Source organism: Cydia strobilella, chromosome 13, assembly GCF_947568885.1.
Source record: "Cydia strobilella chromosome 13, ilCydStro3.1, whole genome shotgun sequence".
In the NCBI taxonomy this organism is placed as follows: domain Eukaryota; kingdom Metazoa; phylum Arthropoda; class Insecta; order Lepidoptera; family Tortricidae; genus Cydia; species Cydia strobilella.
This window is the reverse complement of record NC_086053.1, coordinates 15635420-15662856: the sequence shown is the minus strand read 5'-3', so window position 1 is coordinate 15662856 and position 27437 is coordinate 15635420. Positions and strand designations below refer to the sequence as shown.

Sequence of the window (27437 nt, the reverse complement as noted above, 5' to 3'; positions counted from 1 at the left end):
AGTGGCCCCCGTGTTTAAAATTAATTTGTTTACGTTACATGTCCATCTTTGGGTCACAAACTTACATATGTGTACCAAATTTCAACTTAATTGGTCCGGCATTTTCGGAGAAAATAGGCTGTGACAGACGGACAGACAGACAAAGAGACGGACAGACAGACAGACAGACAGACGCACGAGTGATCCTATAAGGGTTCCGTTTTTTCCTTTTGAGGTACGGAACCCTGAAAATACAAAAAGATTATGTTATTTATATTGCCTTGCAATACAGATAGCGCCCTATAAAGGGATAAGATATAGAAAATATATTTTTCACCTCAGCAGCTCGAACAAGCCTACTTTGTCACTCCCTGGAGTAAAACAAAGTAGCTTTTTAATTTAGTGAAGGCACTACACTTTTTTTGTTTCTCTGTATTAATCTGTGTAATTCGAAATACATTTTAACCTTTAATGTCTTCTCACTACTGAGGTGAAAAATTATGTGTGCAACTGCAACACGAGAGGAAAGTTATTTTACATCTCGTGTTTTTGAGTCCCTCGCTACGCTCAAGATTCTAACTTAGAATCACTCGCTTCGCTTGTGATTCAATTATAGAATCTTTCGCTTTCTCGGGTTTCAAAATAAACACTCGCAAGAAAAACCAACTTTCCTCTCTTGTTGCACAAATAACTATTTTTAATTTGTCCACGGCAACTTTTAACTGCAACTTAAAATCGCTTGCCAAACATACCCAAGCACAGTACAATGCAATTTTATAGTCTGTCTTTGCCCTCATTAACTTACATGTAACGAGACAAAATTAACGTTTTTACACAAAAATACTATCAAATTTAGTGCTCAAGTGAATAAATTGCGGCAGAAAACACTTTCAAGTCCGTGTCAGGATTTAAGTGGTTTCTCTGGTTTTCTTTGGCTTAATGAAGTATTATTTAAGTAGTACACGGAGCGGGTCTGGGACTCTGGGCTCCGGAGGCCCGGGGGTCACAATCTCACAATAGAGGTCTAACTAAAGGATTAGATCCGGCGCGGAACGGGTCGTTAATGAGAACCTTTGTGCTCTCGCGTGACTGCAAGATGACAGGAAATCGTTTATTTAACCGTAACGAAACTAAATTTACATTTTTTTTTGTTGTGTAGGTTTTGGGTATTTCTCCACTCCTTGTGGAGAGTGAGATGCTATGATAAAAGTTTTATGGTGCGCTTTAAATGTTATGGCGCCGTTCTCGCCCACTCGGGTGGATTTTAGGGAACAGCCTACACCATTAAACATAGTACCTATGTATTATGCAACAATTTGACTGAATGTAATGTGGAGTTCGTGCTTCCTTTTTAACAACTGTCACACCCCGAGCCAGGCAATTTTTATCCGATTGATAGTGTAATGTAAGTATTAGCTGAGAGAAACTCGGTCATAAAAATCTATTGCTGGCTTACAGTCCATGTAGATCTAGAATATTTAGATGGACACAAAAATTATAGGTGAAAATAAATTGTACGCTGTGAATTGCCTAAGACTATATTACTGTCCAAGACTAAGTAATCTTGGTAAGACTTCTGCTCCTGCGGACCTGATCAATAATACCAAAGATAGATATAACTCTGTAATAGATGGATACAGTCTAAGGAAAAAACGTGCCTCAAAAATCACGAAAATTTGATTCTCGATCAGATGGCGCCACTAGTTTTGGCCTACTCTCGTATAGAGGGCGTTGACGGTTTCGTTTGTTATTCATAATTTTAACGCATATCCGTTAAAGAACATGGGTCAAAATCATATAATAATAATTAATGTAAATAAAAAAATCATTTATCCATATTTAAATACATTTTAACGTATTTTTATAAATCTTCATTTTTAGTTTTAGAGTGTATCGATAGATGGCAGTGAATTTTCTGTGGTTACAAAATTTACTTTGACAGTACAGCTCTATCTTATTATATCCCTCTTTGATAATACTTACCTGAAACAATATAAGGTTTAAAAAACCACACAGTATACCTAAAATCATTTTATAACATATAAATCTTTATGTCCGTTTGCATCATCAAAACAGAAAGGACTTGTGATGATGTCTGTTTTAAAATACCTTTGAAATTCAGAACTCAGTTGGCAAGGATGTATATCCAACTTTATGCTGCAAGCAGTAAGTAAAACGAACATGAAAGCAGCAATAAAGTAAATATTTCAGGCTGTAAACCGTGGTTCGTTTAATCTGACCGTTCCTGTAACCGGCACGTCAATCTCGCTGACATTGTGCGGGCCGACGTGTGTACTGGGCTTATTTAAACAGTCACTGCATAGTGCATAGTCCGAGGGAGTCCTTTGAGACTCGAGAAGACCCTCGAGTCAGAAGGAAGGTGTGTTAACAATAACAACTAAACCATTGCCGGTGATTAATGAGAACGGGAAAAGCGAGATGATTCGGAACGCTTTAAATATCAAACCTTTTGAGTTTAGTCACATTAGTGGGAATACCAATTCTATTTTAACTACAAATTATAAAGGAATATTTAGAAGGAATAATCCAATTTAATATAAATGGCCACAGAAACCACAACATCGAATAAGAAATAACAATAAGACCATCGCCACAACCGACCAATACAGGGAAACAGAATCTCAGGACGACCACAAAAATCGTTTTAGACCCACATGAAATATCACACATCGTAAAAGGCTGTATTGTTACGGAGATGGTACGGCCAGGTGAAGAGGCTTAACGAAGCAAAGCGGGCTGTCAATCGCGACAATGGCGGATGATGCTGAGATATGAGGCGAGTTATAACGAACCATTTCAGGAGTATCGTGACTCGGAGAATCGGATAGGAGCGCTCCCAACATGTCTTTCCAAAAGCTCGTGTACTGTGTGACTTGGATATATTTAATAAATTGATTTCAATTCATTGAATTGACAGGACTTGCTATTGATCACTGTGCACGTAAAATACCAAAACAAAATTATATTATATTTAAAACAAGTATTTCTGCTTTGTCGACAGTCAATTCAGAAGCATAAAAGATAGATACTCGTAACTTAATTCGTAATCGTCTCTTATTTTTTAGTATAATTTAACAGCTACCTAACGTTCCATACTTTATGAGTCTCATCAAGTACCTATAAATAAGATTTGTATGCGTATTATCTGCTTGCGTTCTGGTCTTTCATAAGGAAATTATAGTCGACAATCAAAGTACGATTAAATTTATCTTAATTTAATATTAAATGACTAGTAGATACATTCAAACTGACGTACCTCCCATGTTTGACTTCCTGTCGATAAAGAAAAAGCGTATCTTAAAACGCCATTAACCAAATTAATGTCTAAACTATTCAGAATAACTAAAACTTTTACATTATATCATGTAGGTTTTAGAATAGAAAAAGATTAAAACTGGTGGCATTTCCGTAGCGCCATAAGTCCCTTATTTAATTATTGTTTTGTACATTTAGCATAATTGATAGCTTTGCACAAAAAACTATAAATTTAGACAAAAAAAGGCTTTGATATCGCCGGCATACCCGATTGTGGAATTAAATGTCAGGATTTGTGGGAACATTAATTAAAATTAAAAAGCGGATATTCGACATGAATGTCTGAGATCTTATAAAATTGTCTCGACAAAATAAATTGCCTTGAAATACGACGGCTCGATCCTAATTAACACATCGATGAAGTTGATTAATTTTATGATATGTTGATATCATAAAATAACAACTTATTTTTAAATAATTCATGATCAATGCCGAAAATTCCCCTTTAGAGCAACCATATACATAAAGTACCTACATACAGGAAGTCACCTTCGATGTAAAACATCCTTTTTCCTTGGAAAAAACTCAATTACTAGCTGTATGACTTTACCTTATATTCTTTAAGATTTTAGACAATTCCAGTTTTTGATGTAAGAGACAAAGGTCATTGGGGTTTTATCGGAGTGCAGTTTTCAAAAGCACAATCATATTTTGGAACTGATGGATTGATCATTATCATCATGCATACAAATACCCCGGCATTCAGAAGACTAATGTATTTCTTTAAACTAATTTGTCAGACTGCAAATACAATCTCCTCACGCCCCATGATAATTACGAAGATTTCATTCGAACTGTCAGCCGTTTTTCATAAAAACGTTATTTTTATTCGTTTTCTTGATGAGATAGATTCGTGTAAAAACACGCGTTCTGAGGGCACGAGGAGGCGAATATGATTTATAATCAAACAAACTTACAAATGTAATTGTGCATGCTAAAACAACCTTTATTATTGAAGAGATATAGGTAATAGCGTATGTACGTGGAGCAGATTAGTTGGAAGGTCGGCGCAGGCGCCACGGGGCCGTGTTTCTCAAAACTTTGCTTTTATTTTATAATGCGGGTCCGGTCGGAATACCGATCTGACTTATGAATACTGTATAGTATTGTTTATAATAACAGATAAATTCGTAAATATTGGAGCCATTTTCTGCCCTGTTAAATGTTTTTCACACGTTAATTAAAAATTAATTCAACTCTTAAACCTATTTTAAACAAGAGACATGGAGACAAATTGGACTATTTTAAAGACATATCAATCATTATTCTAACAAAAACAGTTACAGAAAGAAGATGTAACCTTAAACATTAATACCTACCTAAATAAAAATGCCAAGCTAATAGTAAGTTCTCCTATATTTATTATGAAGAAAAAGAGCAAAGTAATCAAAGTATAGATCATAAAAATGCTAATACCTACTTATTACAACAAGCCGTATGCATCTTTAAGAATCATACCAAGTTACGACGTTTATATTTTAACTATAACAAATTAATAATCTGTGGGTTTGCATATACTGCGTGTTTTTTTTTTTTTGTGCGCGAGCGCAGGTAAACTCGTGCCCTCAAGCCTTTAGTGCAATTTCGCAATTTAACAGTAGCCCGCCTTATCTAAACTGGACACCACAACATTTAATTGGATGTCCTTTATAAGGATTATACGACTCCATAACTGATAAACTTATTAGCTTGATTTATGATTCAAGCTGGTACCGAATTCGCTACATTAGGGTAGGTATCACAACAAGTACAGGTTTTTTTAGCTCTTCCTTGTTTTTGCTCTTTTACAAACATTTTCAATTACAATTTTTAAACTAACAAGGGACTTAATACGACGGACGGGACGGGACGGGGATTAAGTTTAAGTCCCGTTAGTTTTAAAATTATGAGTTTAAATCGTGTTAGTTTAAATCAGTATATTTTCAATTACGTTTTGAATTAATAAATTCAGCTTGGTATCCCTATTTAAGTATTTATTATTACCAAAGATAGATATAACTCCGTAATAGATGGATACAGTCTAAGGAAAAAACGTGCCTCGAAAATCACGAAAATTTGATTCTCGATCAGATGGCGCCAATAGTTTTGGCCTACACTCGTATAGAGGGCGTTGACTGTTTCGTTTGTTATTTATAATTTTAACGCATACCAGTGAAAGAACATGGGTCAAAATCATATAAAAATAATAAATGCAAATAAAAAAATCATTTATCCATATTTAAATACATTTTATCGTATTTTTATAAATATTTATTTTTAGTTTTAAAGTGTGTCGACAGATGGCAGTGAATTTACTGGGGTTACAAAATTTACTATGACAGTACCGCTCTAGTATAAGTTACTCTATGTTATTACAAAAGTATCTGTCTATGTGTCTGTTACAACTTCATGCTTAGTCCGCTGTACCGATTTGGATGAAATTTCGTATGGTGATAGTTCTGAGTTCCGAGAAAGGACATAGGAAATCATCATTCTACGCAGGTTAAATCGCGGGCAATAAGTAATATGTAGTATTATCATACAGAACCGCCACGCACCGCCCCGCCCCGACTCGAATTACCTCGCTCCGCGACAGAAATCTGGCGGACTTAGTACTGAGAGGTACTATTTTTAAGCAACTTACATTATGACGCATGACGCGTGTACGGACGTGCCGTTCGCACATAGAAACGCAAGTGATTTTTGATGTAAAGCGTGTCCGCCCTGTGTCGCGGGCATAAGCTAGCAAGTATATGGATATAACCCTTAGCCGCCCAGAGGCCTATAAAAAAGTCTCCCATTCCATTGTAATTTCAATTTTGTCAATTTTATTTTAAAAATTGTATTTGCCTTGGCAAGTTTTGTTGTTGGGCAACTAGAGGATAAGATCATAAAGATCATTAGAACATAGAAACCGCTAATTTGCTAATAATTCTGAGAAACACGGAAACCCAAAACATTAAGATTAACGCCCACATGATAATCGTTCCCAAGTTAACACGTTCATTAATTTAATTAAAACCGTCTGATAGCCAATAAGGTCACCTCCGATATTAGTCTACGAACTTAATATTTTCATTGAAATTTGGCCGATAACCGCACATTTGGACGATTAACACACATTATTATGTTCTTAAAATAATGATAATTAAATTTAAACAATCTCGAGGTAATTTACTTTACAGCGAACACGATCTTTTTCATTACTGTAACCAGATATGAGACTTTACTCAGTTCAGAAACTTCAATCAGTTCAATTTTTAGATTATAGAAAAACTAGCTTTTGACGCGACTTCGTCTGCGTAGTTAGTAATTTGGGTAGCTTTTTTTTTTATCCAATCTGCCTTTTATCGATTTCCCATACAAACTTCCACCCCCCTTTTCACCCCCTTAAAGGATGATTTCCGGGATAAAAACTACCGGGACTCAAACTATCTCTATACCAAATTTCAACTAAATCGGTTCAGCGGTTTAAGCGTAAAGAGGTAACAGACAGACAGACAGACACACTTTCGCATTTATAATATTAGTATGGACACAGATTATATAATACTATACTGTATGGATGTATGGCTGAGCGAGACGAGCCGTAATATGGACTTCTACTTATTTTTTAACATATTATGGCAATGTATAATGACATTTATTGTATACATTTTCGTACTTCCTAATTGTATTATTGTATAACCCAATAAGATTGTAGTGATAACCCGGCGTTTCGACTAGGGTGACCCGTTAGCTTCACCCCCATCCATCAGTGCTTTTAGTATGTTGTATCAGGTACCTTCATCTACAACTATGTCAAAATTCGCTTACACACGAATTATTTCTCCTGAATGGCAATTTTTGGAATCATAGAAACCAAGAATCGTGTTAAAAACAGATTTTTATTATTTACCCGGCAACCCTACTCTCGATCTCTAACAACTAACAACGTGATTGTAATTTTCCTGTGCGCCGGCGCCGCGTATTTAAATATCCGATCGCAGGTCTTGCGTAATGTCTGCTGATCGACCAGTGATCACATTAGTGTTGATTACGCACTGCAGAGTCTACATTTCAAAGTCAGATCCTTTCAGTTACCAGACTGCACCTTTTTATATCTTTGCAGATGCTTGCAGAGTTGTTCACGATTACGATACGACTATAATGCTTTATTGATGTAGGTAAACGTAAGTAGACGAGGCAAAATGATAGGTCACTTGATAAGACACGACACTTTCTTTAACACTATATTAGAAGGCAAGATAGAAGCGAGAAGTGGAAAACCACGAGCAAGCTACACACAACAACTGAAAGCGAAAGCAGATGTCGTGTGTTACAGGGACCTAAAGAACCTGGCCAAGGACCGAGAAAACTGGCGCATACTCCACCGACAAGAACCATCATGCTCTTGAATTATGATGATGATGATGAGGCTAGGTAATATTAAGAAAGTAAAACAATCGTGTCGATCCTTATTAAATGGTTAATAAAAAATATCTGATCATTGTGCTACAATTCTTTACAGCCTATAATGGGCAAGTAGATATGAAGTCACATCTACTCAAGATAAAAATTAAAATCTATAAATACTTGAATTAGTAGGTACATTAACTGATAGCAACTGAAAGACGCTGGTTTAAGATAGTTAAAACCCCAACAAGATCAACAGTTCAACATACTATAGTACAAACTAGAAATTTTAGAACACAACTGTGCGTCTTGTCTTATGATTCCAGGCCATTTCCCATAGTACTAGGGAAAAGGTTCACTGTTCAAATTTTACCAATATAAGTAAACATACAAATAACCGTATGTTTACTTATAGTATAATCAACAGCCGAAATAAGTACACAGATACACACTAAAAACTTACAGGTAGAACACGGTTCTATTAATCTCAACTAAAAATTAATACTAAAGCCTCACATTATGTTGGTTTATACCTACCAATATCATGTGAGAACAATTTGTACAAATTCGTGATAAAGGTGTGTGTATTACAATTCCCGATGAGTCAGCGAAAGTATGAATGCTGCGCGTTAGAGATAACTTAATAATAGGGTCGGCGCCGGCGCAGCCGCGGTAGCGGCAATTAAGGCTCTTCACAAATAACGGGACAATAGATCATTAACTAATACTGCTAGGGCCTTACAAGGTCGAAGAATTATAAGTTAATAGATTTTCAGGTGATAAGGGAAGACTGGTTTTGGAGATCAGTAATATCATGGTTGGTTAGAGAAAGGAAAAACTTTTCAGATTTGTAAACAAAAAATACAGATCGAAAAGAACAATGAATAGTGATGGTGAACAACGCAGTGAAGCGGATAATATTGAGAAATCACACATTTTATGAGTATAGGTATTAGAAAATTCCGAATATTGAATAAACGATAAGCAAACAAATTAGAATTAATATTTCTGCGTGTCGGCTTAAGTTAAGCTTACGATTTATTTAAATAATCCGGCGACTCTGGCAAGAGGTCGACCCACAAAAGAATTCTTAATCAAGGGCGAGTATAATCGATTGTCACCGCGACGGGCGGGGAAATTAAACGACACCTAACGCTCGACAAAACTCCCGACGCTATAAATCGGACAAGGCCAATAAGAAAAAGAGTTAAGCGTTCGGGAGATCGTCGAACACAGATTACCGGGCGCAGGTGTTAAATAAAAATAATAAAGTAGAAGGACGAGGCAAAAAGAGGAGCGGAGGCGGCCGCTTGGCGCCGAATCGGGCGTAATTTCGTTTGCAAGGAACTTCCCACAAAAAACGGTGCCGGGCGTGTTAACCGCGGTACCGCGGGTCGCGGCGACCATTTAATGCCCATATATGCGCGCCGCACCACCGCTCTGCCCTAATAGGAACACAGGATTGCCAACATTCAATAAGATACGTGGAGCCGCGTACGTGTCCATGCTGACTTTAAGTGGCATTCTGTTGCAAGCCAGCTTTTATATGAACACGCCAGCATTTAAGCGTCAGACATATGTAATGTCGTATGTACTCCGTACCAATTGAAGAGAAAATTCTAAACACAACGAAAATTACAGCTCTCGTATGCAGTCATGCAAAAATACGCAATTACTTAACAAGTCTTAATATTAACTAAGAAAATGAGGGGTAATATAGTGGCATTAGCTCTGCGGGACTGTCAAATAATTGGTCATTTCCGACGTAGAAATTCGAAGCTAAGAACTAAGAACCGCAATTAGGGAAGGACCATTCGCACGTACGTACAAATTGCAGATGGTTGCGCAGCCGAGCGCGGACACGGCTACACCACGCACTGCCAATCGCGAGCAGGGCATCAATAATAACACATCGGAGAATATCAATTGGAGGAATTACAGGTCGATTGCTCGTGTCGGAAAACGCATTTCAGTGCATTCGAGTCTGTGATCAAAGGTATGGGTGCCAATCATCAATGGCGTTTGACGTCGCCACTTCAAGATCTATCTATGCCATGCTCTCTAGCACTGACCGATGATGATTCCAAATTACTAGTGGCTCGGGAACATAACTTAAAACTGAATAAATGTATGGCACCGCCATTTCGATTTCCAAAACCTGTATCGACGAAAGAATCTATTTATGCATCGAACCTGCCACGAAGTTCCACGAGAATCGGTTGATAATTGCGCCCTGTAGAGAAAATCCGGACATTCAAAAGCATTTTTGCCCAAACTGAAACTTCGCTAACGCTCGGTAAATTAATAGAATAGTCTAGATATTTAAATCTAACATACTCTAGCCCTAGCTCGTGTATCTAACACACATTCACACAAAACGTTTAAAGTTTAAAATTATAGCAAACTTTTTTATTAAAATAATATTTTGCATGATCTCTACGACTCGGTCGAAAGCCAGCGAATAACTATACAAAAATAGTTTCAACATGGGCAGTGGTAAAGATTCATGTAGAACTTGTAGCAAACATCATTATGATTCAAGATTTTCCAATATCGGTACATAACCACTACCCTATGGATGTAGCACTATCACGTCTGCCCCATTACCGGCAGAATTACTCCTTGCCCGCCACAACAGCCAAACCGCACCCCGTTACACTATCAGGCATTTACGTGTTTCATGCTCAATGTAAGGATTAGCAGAGGTGGGTTGAAGTTACAGCGAGTAGGTATATCTACTTGGTACAGGCCGGTTATCACACTTGATGCGATTCGCACGCTCCGATGTTTGAGCGTGACACTGACAACGCGATTATAGCGACATCCCGCTCGTACATCCAGTGTGATAACCGCCTTACTTTTCATTTTCTTAATGTGGTACTTCATTATTAATATGAAATAGAGTCCTTCCAACTCAAACCTCATTTAAAAATTGGAACCCAAAAATCAGACATGTTTTTCAAATTAAAACCGTGAATCCTTTAAATACGTCGTAAAGACGGAAAGAGGCCATTAAGCAGGCTTAAGACGAAAGGGGACGACCGCCCCGAAACCGCCTTTCCATACAAACGTAGTCCCCATTTTCCTCTTTGGATATTAACATTATTGAAAATATCTTTACACAATTCGATGTATTTTAATCATATAGCTATTCCCGACCATTCTTTATTATTATTATAAGAGTTAAGAGCATTTAAAACTTTGTATGAAACCTGTTTTTCGCTTCTAACTTTTAAAATAAACATAGCTGTGACTAAAATACATAAAATTGTGAAAAATTATTTTCCATATTGTCATATGGAAAATAATTGTAATAATTTTGTTTTTTTTTCTGATGTGTTTGTAAATTTATATTGTGTGTAATTGCAGCTGCCAAATAAATTATTAATCTATCTATCAATATCCAGGGAGGAAAATGAGGACTACGTTTGTGTGAAGAATCGAACGTCCCCTTTCCTCTTAACGTCCCGGGCAGCGGAGTTCCAAAATAAATAACTAATATGATGGTATTAGGAGGACCGAGAGCTGGTTTACAGGAAGAATAAATAACAGGATTATCGGAGGATCAGTGTCGAGTCGATGTAAGAAATATATCGATCGAAATTACTGGGTTATATTTGTAACTGAAATCCGACAGAAACCGACATATCCTTGAATAGGATTTATTTATAATATCTTATACCTTTAAACGAGCAACTCTTGTATATATTAATATAAATAATATATTTCGGGGATCTCGGAAACAGATCTAACGATTTCGTTGAAGTTTGTTATATGGGGGTTTTCGGGAGCGAAAAATCGAAATAGCTAGGTCTTATCTCTGGTAAAACGCGTATTTTTGAGTTTTTACATGTTTTTCCAGATATTACCGTTAAAGGCAGTCAGCAGTACGATAATTTCATTTATAAATCTCGAATAAATTAACCTCTTTTCTGAGTATGATAAGGTTACAGTCATACAGACCGAATTTATAGTCATATTTTAACATTATTTCGAGAGCAATCTTTCTGCTCCATACAGCACAACCGAGGCTCGAACCCACAATTTTTGACCACCACAAAGATAGGAAATGTTAATAGATACGATAGATACGTGATGATGATAGAAATAACTATAGTGTATGCATGTTTTAAGACACTCATAAAACCAAATGTAATTCTAAACGCTATTACATAAAAATAACGAGAAACAAAACCAAGCGCGTCTAGTCGTCTCCATAACATAACAATTCGTTACACCCATATCGGATGTTCAAATCGCAATGCTTACATTAAAGAAACCCACGTGTTTGTATCGATGCTCATTCGATTCAGTGTAAAATTGCTTTAATATCGAGCTTACATCCATGCTCAAGCCCACACCCAGGACAGCTATCTGAAGATCTCGCTTCGAATGTTAGCGGGTATTTTATCTGCCCTTACGACCCCACTCAGCTATTCATATGGTCTTGAGATACATAAAGATCTTGAATTCATTATGTTGATAGCGCGAATTAATCTGGGGGCACGGGAGTGCCCCCGCCAAGTCGAGCAAAACAAAGAGGCACGGCCATTCAAAACGTCCTGTAATTGTGTGATGGCTAAAGCTAGAACCCTGAATTTTCAGTGACGTATAGGTAGTATAGAACATAACATGATTTAGATATTATAAGCGACGGTTTCACATTCCATTTCAAAACTTTATTGTAGTAGAAGAACTGCGTTGCGAGACTTGCATCTTTTTACGTGTAATGTTTTGATGGGATTATCTATTATCGAAAATCGATAGAGATTAAGGCAAACAAGTTTGTTGAATGCTTATGTTATGAAAAATTAATATTGAGTTAAGTAATGGAAAATGCTTAGGTTTAAATTAATAATGTCTCGGATAAGAATGTTTAAGTAGACTGTTTTGAATATCTACATAAGATTATAGATTGTTTAATTGGATGTAATGTAACAAATCCGCTGACGTGATCGTTACAGATAGATCATACCTACATTCAAGATCAATCATACAATCATTATCTAATTATCGATAATATTTCAGATATCTGCCAGTGGTTACACCCAACGCTTAAGCGCAATTAAAAATAAATTGCAATCTTCATTAGATATAGGTACATTGCTGGACATACGAATAAACTACATTGAAGACGTCTAGTCCATCCTTATCCAGAGCATTCCCACGACAATCACTCGACTGGAAAAACGGCCAATAAATGGACTACAGTCAAACAAACAACTGTAAATGGACACAAATCTAAATCAGGTCGCGCAGTCTGAACGCATAATATTGTATGGCTATCCATACATTGTTTAAACCTAAACAAAGGCTTGTTGTAGAACAAATACCTCATTTTAGAGAGGTAAACGGCCCGATGTGTAAACTTTGTTCGTATTTCCTTTCGGTCTTCGGCTGGTAAACAAAACGGCGCGTGCGCGTGGATTTGTACGTAGTCGTAACGAAAGAATCGTGACGTCAGACGATGCGAATAAATTTGGACGTGATCCATATTATTGAGAATGGAATGTTTGACGCTGGTCGCCGCCGTCGAACCAGGATTTTCATTGACAGTAACTAGACTGATACTACCTATTTCTTTCTATTCCACATACAGAACGTGGAATTTTGTTATTACGCGACTAGCAAAAAGACAAGCATGAAACTGCTAGAGGCAATTAACTAAGGTCATAGGTCTGCTACGGAAATATTCAGACGGCTTGAAATTGCACGAGTACTTAATAGGTACTTTGTTGTCGTCTTAGCCAATTACCTATTTTAGTAAAATAATGAATGAATCACTATTTTATATCTCCTTTTATGGCATGACAAGTGGACGTTGTCACATATCCAACATCTACAACGAATAGCAATTATAAATCTAATGAAAAAATAACACCTGCCAGACAAAATTAAACCTTTTTCCCTGAGGTTTACATGCCTTTAAAACATACATGTCTTGACATTTTTCACTTTATCTGTAGGTATCAAAGCATAAGAAAAGCTTAGAAGCAGATAATCTAAATATCGCAGCTATACACATATATCGTCAAGATAAAAATCATTACCATGATCACATTCATTACTAAGATCTTCAAGCTTATCGTTTTCATTTAATCCAACGGCCAGAGCTAAACGATCGGTGGCAGGTTCAATTCAATTTATGTATCGCTCAATCTGGCTTTAGATATTTTGTAAATGATGTTTTTTGGCTCGACAACAACAATACTCGTGTTTTTGAGAATTATCAGATCGGAGCTACGGATCGATTCATTGTTAATGGATATTCGAAATGGACAATACGTTCGTCCATTAGGTATATTAGGATCATTGCTCGTCTGATGGGTTTAAGTTTGGTGAGCTTTGTCAGAGGCATGCTACGTCATTCCAGGCCCATCTTTAGTGATAATCTGATAATATCGTAAAGGAGACAAAATTCAAAAAGGGGTATATTTGACATAGCAGTCCGTTTGGTAAATAACTATTAGCGCATAAGCTATATAAGCCAATTACTATGGAATAGGAGTCTGCTCCTAGTTCGGCAGGCAAAACATTGAATTAAATATTTATCTTAACCATATTCCTCAGACAAACTTCAGGCAAAACTTTAAGCTTAGTCAAAACTCAGAATATTACTTGTATGTAAAAGGTATACTACCAAATACCAATAAATCATAAATCATTTATTTCGTGATAAACTTACATACATACAAAAAGTAACATTACAAGGAAAATTAAATTAGAACATATTTGCAATGTTTACCACGAAATGGGCTCGCCTCAGCATAATACCGACCTAAGTGTCAGTGTGAATAGTATAGCCTAGCACCAAATGTACTAATCGCTATGCGTTTCTTGCAAACAAATTCCATTCCATAAAGGTATATCTTGTTAAGGTTAAGCCCAGTTTGGTTTCACGTGAATTTGCATAAGAAAGAACCACTTCCTTGCAACGGCCATAACTAGGCCACTCCTTTTGGAGTATATTTAATGAGTTAAACGCCAAAAATATTTAGCTTGCATACTCAAAGGTCAGAACACTCAGAACGAAACGACCCGACTAAAAGTTTGGAGTTTTGAACCTGTTTCTTTGATATTTAATGTTCTAGAAACAGATAGCAATCGGCCATAAAAGTATTCAAGATTTTTCTGGATTTGGTTAAATTATTTTTATCCTTTTTTCCTGATAAACATCGCGAGAGCTCAAATACATGCAAAACTGCGTCAGGAACGCAATAAGGTATGCATACCTATATCTACTTCATAGGCAAAAAAGAGAAGATGAAAACTTTTTCAGTCATGATTATGACCCTAATTAATACACAAATACGTGGCTGTGTCATGAGAAAACTGTCTGTATAACCTCAGACCCCACCACCACAAACAAATGCTACTCAAAATGTTAATTTTAAAAATAATTCCAGAAAGTCATCACATTATTGATGTTTCCATTACAAGTTTGAGCAATGCAGGGGGCAGGACGCATTGTAAGTACATTGTCATTCGGACGAGAGTTGACGCCTCTCAAGCATAGCTTCGGAATACAATGGTATGGAGTGGGCGAGACGGCCTTTGAGCAGGTTTGGGGGATTAATGGGGGCAGGTTTGTAAACGTTTATAGTTGTACAGTCAAGGACATAAATATGGTTACTGACTGTAGTATCTGACAGAGCAAGATTGCAGAAATTGTGTTTGGCGCGAATACATATCAAATCGCGCTTGATGTATGAAGTTGCGAGATTTAAGTTGTGCAGAGTTGAGACTGTAAGCGAATTTGTGTAATTGCTTGGTTTTAAATACAAACTTAAAAATGTAAGGCTATGTTTTTGTCCACTTTCTCGCATTAATAATTTTGACGCCTTCGAATGTATCACCGTAGGACGATACATTGACTTGCCGATTAATTAACTTTAATAATGTGCTCTCTTAAAATCTGAAACTCTTCAGCGACAACAATTTGTGATAATATTTTCGTCATAATTCATGAATCAAGCCAAGTCAAATCAAGAAGCTAGAGCTAAGCATAATTACAGAATCTACAGGTACCAAATCAAAATTTCGACACTATATAAAACTCTATATCTACAATATATTCTTGAATGAAGGCCCTGCTTTTATACTTTGACGTCGACATCGCGTTTAATAAATTCTTACACATCTTATTCATTATTTCATTTGTAACAAGTGCAATTATTTCATTTGTCTCATATTAGACCCGAGAACAGGGCAAAGATCAATAAAGCAACAACTCACTTTTTGTAAATGATTCACTATGAAAGCTCCCATAACTAGTACACGACCTAGAGAAGTAATACTTCATCCGCGTTTAGCAGTAAACAACTTACAACTGAGATCACGGGGAAACCCGCAGTTACTTCAGAGAAAATAGCGGGAAATGATCTACTTTAAGTTTATTTATATTCCTGGTACAAATGATTTTTTATCGGTACATACCACCAGCGACAGAAATGTCTACTCTGATAGAGATTTACACAGCTAAACAGAACAAACTCCACCGAGAATCACGGCAACAATCTGCTCTTATAAATCGGTAGGTAAAATGGTATCGACAATTTTATCTATCCGCAAACCAAACCGACGACCGGGGTCGTGAAACTTCTCATTAACACTTGTTGCAAGTGAAAGAGATGGTATTATGATCTCTCGTCATTTCGGTTTGCGGATTCGACTCCAGTTTTCCGTGACGTCAGTCTAAATTTTTATATGTTCATCATCATCATTCGCTTGCCCTTGTCCCATTCACTTGGGGTCGGCGCAGCATGTCTTTTTCTTCCATACCTCTCTGTCACCCGTCATCTTATCATTCACTTGCGTTAGTTTCATATCATCTTTCACACAGTCCATCCACCTTTTCCTCGGTTTTCCTCTCCTCGTACCTCCCTCCACATTCATTCTTAATACATTTCTCGTCATTATGTTATGTAATCTATTAGGTAACTCTTTAAAACTCTTGAATTGCCACATATAAATCATGTTCTTATACGGCTGTGAGCTCAGCTCTAACAAATCTCCATATCTATGGTGATATCCGTTTATTGTTGTTAGTATTATTAAATACGACTCATCTCAATGTCGGTCGATTCGGAGAAGCGTCTTTGTACGCTGCACTTATTCTAACACCTACGGCGCAGTCAAAATATAAACAGTACATTATGATCACTAAGGCTTAGAACGGACTGCGATTAATTTCTTGTTTCAGAAACACAAAAGTGTAACGTACGGTACGGCGTACGGCATGCTTCAAAAGCGCACGCACTTGCAAGACTGAAAGAAAACGCAAGAAATTAGACTGAAACCGCAAGAAATTAATCGCAGTGCGTTAAGCCTTAAGGTGGTATGTAGAATTAAGTAAAGTTCTATTTGCGGGAGTGTGAATTTAAGTGACTTTTATTTTCGTGGTTGGCCCTTTACATTTTGACGAAAACTTACACAAGTTTTTTTTACTGCGATCGGTGAATTATTTATACCGTTGTAACTATCTGTTTTATTTGCCTCGTGGTTACATTGCCTAGACAAATCTATAATGTTGTTGTTTAGATAAGTGTGAATAAAGTACACCTTCGTGGATTACGCTAGGTTTCCTTAGTCGGTTTCTTATTCCTAGTCAAGGATCTACGGTTTACAGAAACGCCTAGTCTGGATTAAAATACTGATTTAGAAACTTTTACTGTGTATCCGACTCGATACAATGCAAATAGGGCTGGCAGTTGCAGGTAGTATAATGATAATTAATATTTTACCTATATACGAATCCCTAGTTCGCTACTAATATTATAAATGCAAAAGTAACTCTATCTGTTTGTCTGTCTATCTGTCTATTACCTCTTCATGCTTAAACCATGCATGCTTTTTCATGCTACAAGGCAAGAGTTAATAGGTATCTCATAGGTAAGCATGCTCCACCGTAGACCGCATCATCACTTACCATCAGGTGGGATCGTGGTCAAACGCCTGCCTATTCATCATAAAAAAAAACCGGCTAAACCGATATACATGAAACTTGGTATGATCCGGGGCAGGACATAGGATAGTTTTTATCAATCATCATCATCATCATTCCACGAAGACGAAGTGACTTGTTTTATTATATGGGTAATTAGTTGCCTATCTAAATTACAGGAAATACGTCGAATACATCGATCGATAGATAAAACTTGGCACCTAGATTAATATACATATTACTTAATAAATCGCTGATTCAATGAAGAAAAGATTTTTCTGCAGAAAAACAATTCTTCATAAACACTAGGGAACGCAAAACCGAATTTTAATTGTATGGAAAAATCGGTTAATAACCGAATATTAACCGAATTTTCATACAAATGAAAACCGGTTTTGCATTCCTTAATAAACACAAACATTTTGATACTCATTACCCAAGATGCCATTTATTGATGTTAATACACAAGTTATTACAAAATCTTGCCTACACCTTGCAACACGCGGAACTTTCTGTATTGAAAAGCACCACCTAATTTGACCGGTCTCCTCAAAATTCCTCTTTAATTTTTCGTTCGAAAAGGTAATGGTCAAAATCACGTCAAAATTATATGACGTTTTTTCCCAAAAATACTAAGTTTTTAGGAACATACAAGCGTAGGTTCAAGTCTCAAACTCAAACTTAACTTAAAAAAAAATGTAATTAAAAATCGAATTTAAACTGTTGTGAGAGTTGTGAGACATACTAATATTAAATCATTTGTACGCAACACACGGTCGTCGTGAACGCTGCTCGCACTATTAGTGCTTGAGAAAGGAGACTTAGGCTCTCCGAAACATGTCGCGCGAGTGACTAAAACAAGTGAGTCTAAACCGTAAAATGATTTAGTAATTAAAAATACTTAGTGTAGGTAACTAACATAGCTTTTAAGTTAATGTAACTAACCATATATGGCCTTATGGGTCTGAAATAAAGATATATTTAATTTAATTTATTTAATTTAACCACTCTGTTAATGCTCTTTTTATTTATACATACCTACAGTCGTCATATAGTGGCGAGGGACAGAAAGTCTTGGGCGGATTTGGAGGAGGCATATCTCTAGAAATGGACAAACTAAATGCTGATATTGATATATAGACTTTATAGAAGTGGTTAAAAACCCTGCGACCAGGGTTCTCACATTTGTTACTCCCGGCAGCCCTGCGAGCACCGTACTTACATAAGTCCCCATATTACCTTATATGGGTAACCACGAAATCGGATTCGACACGGGCCCGATTTATGTGGGAGAATTAATCTTGATGCCCCTTTTTAGATGAGAATATCGCGTAAGAATGTGTCAGGAAATGCGCTTTAATTTTATAACTATAGGAACACCTTTTTGTGTTCATTTCGTGTTTTCGTCTTGTATAAGAAAGTTTCGTAATTACGTCCTTACCTAAATCAAATTTTATCCGCCTGCACTTAATTTTACGCTTACTTACAATAAAAAAAAATTGAGGGTTTAATACAGAAATTCATGGTCAATTTTATTCATAGGGAATTTAAGTGCAATGTTGCTAGTGCTGCACTCTGGCAGCAGAACATTGCAGTTTGCAGCAAGCACAAACCGTAAACCATAGAGTAATTTATAACATCTACTATGCCATGACCATGAACAGTTTTTTGATAAGTTTTCACAGGTTATTTGTTACGAGTAAATGTGACATTGATGCATCAAGGAGATTCGTTTACTGTTTGTGCTAGTGGCGCCCCCTACGCAGAAGTTTTGTTTCATATTCCCTATAGAGATACAAAACTTAACTATTTAAAGACATCTGTTTTTGTTAAAAAAAAATATGTTAGACTATTTAACAAACACCTCCCTAAAACTATAAAATAGATAGGTAATATTTCTGTATGTACTACAATAGGAATGCCATAAGAACAAAATCAATAAATAAACCGGCCAAGTGCGAGTCGGACTCGCGCACGAAGGGTCCCGTACTATTACGCGAAAAACGGCAAAAAAATCACGTTTTTTGTATGGGAGCCTCACTTAAATATTTATTTTATTCTGTTTTTAGTATTTGTTGTTATAGCGGCAACAGAAATACATCATCTGTGAAAATTTCAACTGTCTATCTATTCATGAGATACAGCCTGGTAACAGACGGACAGCGGAGTCTTAGTAATAGGGTTCCGTTTTTACCCTTTGGGTCAATCTTAGTTGTCATCTATCATCATTTATTTTCCATTATCCTTAGAACTCGTGTAGCAAAGCATCCTTTCATTCATGCCCCTATGGTTTTATGAGAGTAGGTACTTATTTTACATCTTAAATTAACAAGGACTTATTGTCATGACATCAGGACCGCTTAACTCAATTGAAGTAACAATTTGTATGATTTGAATACTACCCAGTCAAACCAGTGATTCAAATTTCAATTATGGTTTATTGAGAATTGGCATTGGCGCCAGCAGGATACAATTCAGGATGGATGACTTAACTTGATGATGTGAATCAAAATGATTTTAAAATTTGATAATTTTATAAGAAAATATGGTGTTCAAATAATATGAATTAATGCCTTAATGCCTTCCTAACAATACATTTTTTACTGGTAATATTTTTAAACCTTTGACAGATATTTAAAAAAATCCACAATTCAAGCCTCTTTGCTATTAATCATATAAATTATTTGTAAGTAAAAAATGCAAAAAGATGATGCTATAAGGGTGGTAATTTTTGCCTTAAAATACAGATTACACCCTATAAAAGATTAAACACTTCACTCAAGCAAGTTATGATCAACTACATTGGGTTGGGAATGCACATGATACCATCCCTGAAGTTGCAAGCATCGTTGAACTTTGGGAGGACCTTTTTAGTATTAGAAATGTATTATTATCCGCTGCTCACCACACAGTTTGGTCCACATTTCACATATGCAATACAAAGGTATCCCCAAGAGTTCCTATAAGACCAAAACATATTTTGACTCCTTATTTTTACTTCTAACAAACAAATAGTAAATTTTACAAGGTTGGTATCAGAGTATGTCCTTCATATTTCATAAACGGTTTCCATGCTAGCAATATTTTTGTTTACTATCTCCCCCCGCGCCCTTCTGATAATGGAAACTGTACTGTAGTGACATCTACTGACAAATATGCTAACAGATCTGTTGGATAACAAACACACACTTCTTGTCTGGTTACTATATGCATCTTGATACAAATGTGTAGCTAGAATAGTTTAGATATGAATAAAAAAAAGGAATTAAAATTAAAAAGATAAACCTGTCTGTAGAACTAAATTCTTCAGTCATGAACAAGTAGGATATTTCAGTGAATTCATTGCATCAATTAATTTTAATACTAAAGTTACTTAATTTATTAATATTATTGATAGAAAAATAAGTGTGTTGTTAACAAAACAAGTAGTTAACCAAAACTAGACCAATACAGGATCAGTTTTTTTTTGTTCTAACTGTGATACACGGATAACTTCTAATGTTCAGCAGTTGGTCAAGTTTTTCTACTTGGCTTTATTGCTATTAGATAACAGATTAATTTAAAGATGTTATACATTCATTCACGTGCAAGTAAACTCTCTCAAAGGCTAGTTAGTCGGACAAACTAAAAGGATTCTGGTTTTTGTACGTAAATTTAGTTACATTGCTGTTCCGTGAAATTAAATTGTAACAACTTGTATTTAATATACTATGGCAGTAGAAAACCATAAAACTCACCCATTATCAGCCAGAATTCACTTTAAAAACACGATTCAGCGATACAAAACACAAATAACATCACCACAAACATCACACAGCGGCCATTTTACAATTTATGGGTTGCAAGCTTTAAAAAAACGTCCTTTTTTCAAGATTGTTCTCGTTGGTGCAAACTTGCAAAGCAAAGTTAGTAGCAGTTAAGACTGTTTAAAAAATACTCTAAACTTTGCTCTAAACCCATTTTCTACATCACGAAATTATTTTTGTAAGCGAATAATTTAATTTGTAGAACACTATCGTTCACGCAATCCTTTTACATTTATTTTGTTATGCACTTTATTTTTCGTTATTTTCTTTTCTCTTTTATTCTTTTGATGATAAATTCATCAATTATTACAAGATATTTTATGGTGTTTTAGAGATTATAAACAAAGAGAACCAACCAGCCAATGGTATTGCCAACGTAAAATCTATTTTTCTTTTCTTGTCAAGAGCTGTCAAAAAGGTTGGACATTTGTGTGTTTTTAAAGGATTTCTTAAAATCTATATTAATCCGGCGATAAAAATATACAAATGATGCAGTAAATAGTGCATTACAGTGCCGTGTATGTGTAATTTATAATTTCTTTAATATTTCAGCTTCAAGATGGTGCAGCGGCTAACGTTCAGACGACGTCTGTCGTACAATACCAAATCAAACCAGAGGAGGATGTGAGTGTTTTTACTTGTTTTATGACATTGATACTCTTGCAGATCATCACAGGTAACGAAATTACATGATTACTTACAAATATCCGTCTTACAATTTTAAAGTTTACCTTTAACATAACCTCTAAAGTCTGTAACTGGATTTGGTGCAAGTCCTAGGCAGATATTTAAGACACTGAACATGTGTCCTTGCATTTAACTACCTATTTAAATCTCTGTAAAAGAATTACATCGTTACGTTTAGGCTACAGACAATTTCTAGTAAGTTTCTGTAATCTACACTTCACACAATGTTTTTCTAGCCTAGCCTGTTTATCAATCATTAAGGTTAGGTACTGCATTTAGTACTTTCTACAATCAATGTAAACAATCGTTTTATGTGAATGGTCTGCCTTGAGCATTAATTTGTAAATAAGATAATCACAGAAGTCAATTTTAAACATGACTTAGTGTTCTATTTTAAAATTATATACCTATATTATCTTATACATTGTTGGTTAACACAAAAAGGTCTGTAGTGGCTGTACACTAGCTAGACTATGTACTTTTGGTCACTTAGCTAACTTAGCGGTTTCACTCACGTATTTTTAGTCACTTGCGCGACATGTTTCGGAGAGCCTAGGTCTCCATTTTCAAGCACTAACAGTGCCTGAGTGAGTAGCGGTCACGACGGGCCTACTGGCGGGGTAGACCTAGGCTCTTCGAGACATGTCGCGCGAGAAACCGTTAAGTTAGCAAGTTAGTATGACTCACGATAGTTTAAATTCGATTACTTTTGGTCAGTCTTGAAAATTTTACATTTTAAATACCAAATCCACTGAAGTACAAGATTCCACTCAGTTAATAGTGTATTTACTATTCTGTGAGCTACCTTGCAAATAGCCTAGGCAAGATCTATGGAGTATTGGATCAGTTTTGCAAAAGAAAGAGTGGTCTTTGAAAATTTTTGACAATGGTAGCAGATAGGGCTTGCAATATCGAAAGGTTTCCAATTCCGGAACTGATTTTCGATAATGGGTCCCAATTCCGGAATTCCAGAACTGGTTCCGGAATTAGGGTTCATCATATTTTTAATAGATTCTTTAATAAAAAACAACAAAAAATATGAAATTGTGATACTTTACGTTTATTAAATTATTTAATCGAGAATTATCAATAAATTGAGTAGTGCTGTCTTTGCACCTCTTATTTTAGTAACTTATTACTATGGTCACTTTTATTCACTTCAATGATATGGCGTATTTATTTGGGGAAACAACACATGCTGGTTATATGCCTAATTTCATATCATGTCTAAATATAACGGTTTCGTAGCCTAGTAGGCAGTGGCTCTTTACCAAGAGATAAAGATAGAGATTAAGAGGTTTAAGGTTGTTTTCTATGCATTAAAGTATTCAGCTATACCTATTACCTTTATGCATTGTCGACTAGTGCCAAAAACGCAAGCCTTATTGAGATTAAACAAAATAGGCTAAATGATTAAAATTCTTCAGAGAGCTTCATTACAGCATTATACTTGCAAATCTTCAGAAAATTCGCGTTTGTACGGGACTATTTTGTGTAATGCTCCAAGATACAAATGACAATGAGGGGTAAAGCCAACACCACTATTCCTCTCTCTCTCTCTCTCTCTCACCCAAAAACTATTAATAACTTGATACTTACCATCTTTCTAAATTCCAGAGTGCGCACCCCTGGCGGCCGCCTAGTCTACCAATACGTCAAGAAGCCCAAGAAGATCCCGAGATGCGGCAACTGCAAGAGCAAGCTCCGCGGCATCCAGCCGGCGCGCCCCGCTGAGCGCTCCCGTCTCTGCTACCGCAAGAAGACCGTCAAGCGCGCGTACGGTGGCGTCCTCTGCCACAAGTGCGTCAAACAGCGCATCGTCCGCGCGTTCCTCATCGAGGAACAGAAGTTGGTGAAGGTGTACAAAGCGCAACAGGCCAACCCCAGGATCAGCAAGAAGGCCGCGAAATGAGCTTAGGGTATAAATAAAAGTTAAAAATCAGATGGGAGTTTTATTGAACAATCATAATCTTATCATTGTCCTGGAAGAGCTAGGCCCGGAAAAAGGATTACAATTTTGAGAGCAATAGCCCTTATACCCTAAACTCTATGCTATAAATTAATACTATATTGCCTCTGACTATAGATACTATCCTTAATAGTTAGATCAAGCGATTTTGATAGCCCAGGCTGTGCAAGTGTTATTTTAAACGTCAAACTTCTATGAAATTATGAGTCATTATGACGGACGTTTAAATAACACTTGCACAGATTGGGCTATCAAAATCGCTGCCAACTTAGCTTGGTCTAACTCTATAGTCTATAATAAACTACTATGATTATTACTATAGTTGGTCAAACCAAATTGTTAGTAAATAAGAACAAAAAAAAACTATACTCATCCTTTTCTTTTGGGTGCTAGTACTAGTGTAAGACAAAGATAGTATGATTCTCTCTGTCTATGTTTGAAATGAGACAGTCCTTTGACAAACTATACAATAAAAATATACTTTCGGCTGTATGGCAATGCCTGTGCTCTTAAAGAGTACACAGTTTATGGAATCTGACGTTTTGCTGTCTACATTGTCTGTGATTTGCACTTTATAATATAACCTGTGGTTCACTCCCGTTCACTAAATTTATCGTACGTACATCGTGTAGATAATTGTTGCGAAATTATTTATTTTATCCTAAATCTTTATTTATTTCCTATAGAAACGTCTGTGATATTGTTAATAAATAAGTAACACAAAATGTCGAATCCCTGGAAAAAAGTTTTAGAGCCCGTTACGGCAGAAAACTTATCGGACATAATGTCTGAACAATATGCGAAAGGACTGCAGGTCCAAGAAGAAATAAAGTTTGCGGAACTGATATCTGATCAGCAAGTGAGTCCATCGTCATCCGACGATATTCCTCCGGAGATCCTGCAGCAGTTACAGGATGCTAACTTGACAGAATACTGCGATTCGGATGCTATTATTGCAAAAGTGTTGCAATGTCAGTTCGACAAAGAATACGATGACGAAATCAAGAGAGTCGAAAAGAAGCGCAACGGAGATGCCAAAGTTTCCGTGTCATATGATAACTACCGCAATGTGCCCGAAAATCTCGTGTACGACTCAGATTCGGAAGATGATGTGGAAGTCTCAGCTAAGAGAGACTGGGATCGGTTTGAGACGAACGAGAAGGAATACGCGAGTCTGCCGAAACGTGGGTACATTATCAAGGATGGAGAGATGGTAACCAAGCACGACAGCGTGATCAACGGTCGTCGGAACGCGTGCCGCATCATGGCCTTCCCGCCAGAGGTGTGCACGGGCGACGGCGCTGGATTCGACATGAAACTGCCAAACTCTGTTTACAACCATTTGAAGGAACAAACTAGACACCACCAGTCGCGTAGGCATAAGATGTTGGACCGCAAAGAAAGCCAAGCTACTGCTGAAATGGGTCTCGATGAAGCTACTCGCCTGATTCTCTTCAAGCTCATCAATAATGGAATGTTGGAGGACATTAATGGTATAATCTCAACCGGGAAGGAATCGGTCGTACTCCACGCTAACAGCGATCCTTCATTCCCAGACATGATCCTGCCTAAAGAATGTGCCATCAAAGTGTTCAAAACTACTTTGAATGAGTTCAAAACTCGCGATAAATATATTAAAGCTGATTATCGGTTCAAAGACCGCTTTTCTAAGCAAAACCCAAGGAAAATCGTTCATATGTGGGCCGAGAAAGAGATGCATAACATGATGAGGATGCAGAAGATCGGTTTGAACTGCCCTGACATGATTTGTCTGAAGAAACATATCCTAGTCATGTCCTTCATTGGCAGGGATAATAAGCCTGCACCGAAGCTGCGAGATGCAATCCTAAGCCCTGAGAAATGGGAGAGTGTGTACAAGGAGGTTGTGGACGTTGTTCATAAGCTGTACAGGGAGGGGCACATGATCCATGCGGACCTGTCGGAGTATAACATCCTGTGGTGGGAGAACAAGTGCTGGTTCATTGATGTGTCGCAGTCCGTGCAGCCGGACCATCCTAATGGATTAGAGTTCCTGCTCAGGGATTGCCGTAATATCAGCAATGTAAGTTTTTTTTTTACATATAGAGTGCATCTCCTTAAATGACTTTCACCTAAGATGGTAATCTGCTTTTCTTTTGTGCGAGCGGTCGCCCATTGTGTACCATTGTCTCTGACAATGGTACGCGTTCAGACTTTACCGTCTAAGGTAAATCTCACTGTCTTAGGTGAATCTCACTGAACTCTTCCTCTCACTCTCATTTGAGCCTCGTAGGCCTACACAACATATAAATAGTCTTATCTTCATTCAAAACAAACTTGTGTAAAACTGCGTCATTATTGCATAATGTGTGTAAATGTGTTTGTTTCAAACAATATGCACGACCGCTAAATAATGCAAATTAAAGACGCTGATATCATTGTGTACAGTACAAATTATCCTTGAAACTCTTCATTGAAATACTATCATGTTTTTCCTGCTTTGTTTACATAAATACTTGTTAAATTTCAGTTTTTTGAGAAAAAGGGGGTGCCAGACGTAAAGACAGCAGAAGAACTCTTCAAGTCCATCACAGGTTTCGAAGAAGTGGATGTTAACTTACTGGAAGGAGTCCACACTACGTACAACTCACTCTCCTCCCGTTTCGAAATAGCTCCAGACGACAACAGGAATGTCAGCTACCCGTTTGAGTACTGCTGGAATAAGAGCAGTGAATCAAAGCAAAAGAGTGACTCTGACATTGATTCTGATGACGATGAGTTTGAGGAAATGTGGACACAGTCGCAGAAGGTGAAGGCTGTTGATACCACATCCAACTTTGGTAACGAGGTTAACTTTGAACCAACTACATCTATCATTGATAAAGAAACCAACTTTGGTAATGTCATTGATGTATCATCAGTAGGGGATATAGGTAGTACTGAGAAGGAGAAAAAATCTTAAAAAATTGTGTAGAGTCCATGGTATACTCAATTTATAGTTAAGGTGCAGTTGCTTATTGAAAGCATAGCTACCTGTGGGTTCAGTAGGTTTTGTATGAAATTCTCTTTGTAGGTTACACAATAAAACTGCCGCCTTGTATTGCTGACTTATACTTTTTTGTTAAATTTTCTCGTTTTTTTAAATGCTTAACCGAATTTTAACCTAGAGGGTTACGGTAAACTCGGGTAATTTTAGTCCACAACTTACAATTATGGTCCAAATTTAACTTCCAGTAAAATATGTATAGATATTTTTCAAATTATCTTGAGTATCTAATAGATATAGGAAAATCATTAGTATATCTAAGCTCCAAAATAAATGTAATGAGTACAAATTAAAAAGGCTCATTAATAATCAATGTTA

General features: G+C 36.6%; 3 protein-coding genes across 3 annotated transcripts in view; 2 read left to right on the top strand and 1 right to left on the bottom strand.

Moving 5' to 3' along the window:
• LOC134746802 (bone morphogenetic protein receptor type-1B) overlaps positions 1-21489 on the bottom strand; it is a 97690-nt gene extending 76201 nt beyond the window's left edge. Inside the window, exon 1 of the mRNA XM_063681354.1 lies at positions 21370-21489. Within this exon, the coding sequence (XP_063537424.1) occupies positions 21370-21373 (4 nt within the window). The 5' untranslated portion in view covers positions 21374-21489. The remainder of the gene's footprint in view (positions 1-21369) is intronic.
• Positions 21490-21774: 285 nt separating this feature from the next.
• On the top strand, positions 21775-24067 carry LOC134746840 (large ribosomal subunit protein eL34-like). The gene is made up of 3 exons (XM_063681407.1): positions 21775-21856; positions 21991-22062; positions 23743-24067. The coding sequence occupies exons 2-3, from the start codon at positions 21998-22000 to the stop codon at positions 24035-24037; spliced, it is 360 nt and encodes a 119-aa protein (XP_063537477.1). The 5' UTR covers positions 21775-21856; positions 21991-21997; the 3' UTR covers positions 24038-24067.
• Positions 24068-24680: 613 nt separating this feature from the next.
• LOC134746759 (serine/threonine-protein kinase RIO3) lies at positions 24681-27173 on the top strand. The gene is made up of 2 exons (XM_063681287.1): positions 24681-26156; positions 26604-27173. The coding sequence occupies exons 1-2, from the start codon at positions 24819-24821 to the stop codon at positions 27033-27035; spliced, it is 1770 nt and encodes a 589-aa protein (XP_063537357.1). The 5' UTR covers positions 24681-24818; the 3' UTR covers positions 27036-27173.
• The last annotated feature ends 264 nt before the right edge of the window (positions 27174-27437 follow it).

Excerpts from the sequence above, each read along its gene's own strand:
- LOC134746840 (XM_063681407.1), top strand. The coding sequence starts at position 21,998 with ATGGTGCAGCGGCTAACGTTCAGACGACGTCTGTCGTACAATACCAAA. Across the intron at positions 22,063-23,742 it reads AAATCAAACCAGAGGAGGAT|AGTGCGCACCCCTGGCGGCC; the intron begins GTGAGTGTTTTT and ends TCTAAATTCCAG.
- LOC134746759 (XM_063681287.1), top strand. The coding sequence starts at position 24,819 with ATGTCGAATCCCTGGAAAAAAGTTTTAGAGCCCGTTACGGCAGAAAAC. Across the intron at positions 26,157-26,603 it reads ATTGCCGTAATATCAGCAAT|TTTTTTGAGAAAAAGGGGGT; the intron begins GTAAGTTTTTTT and ends GTTAAATTTCAG.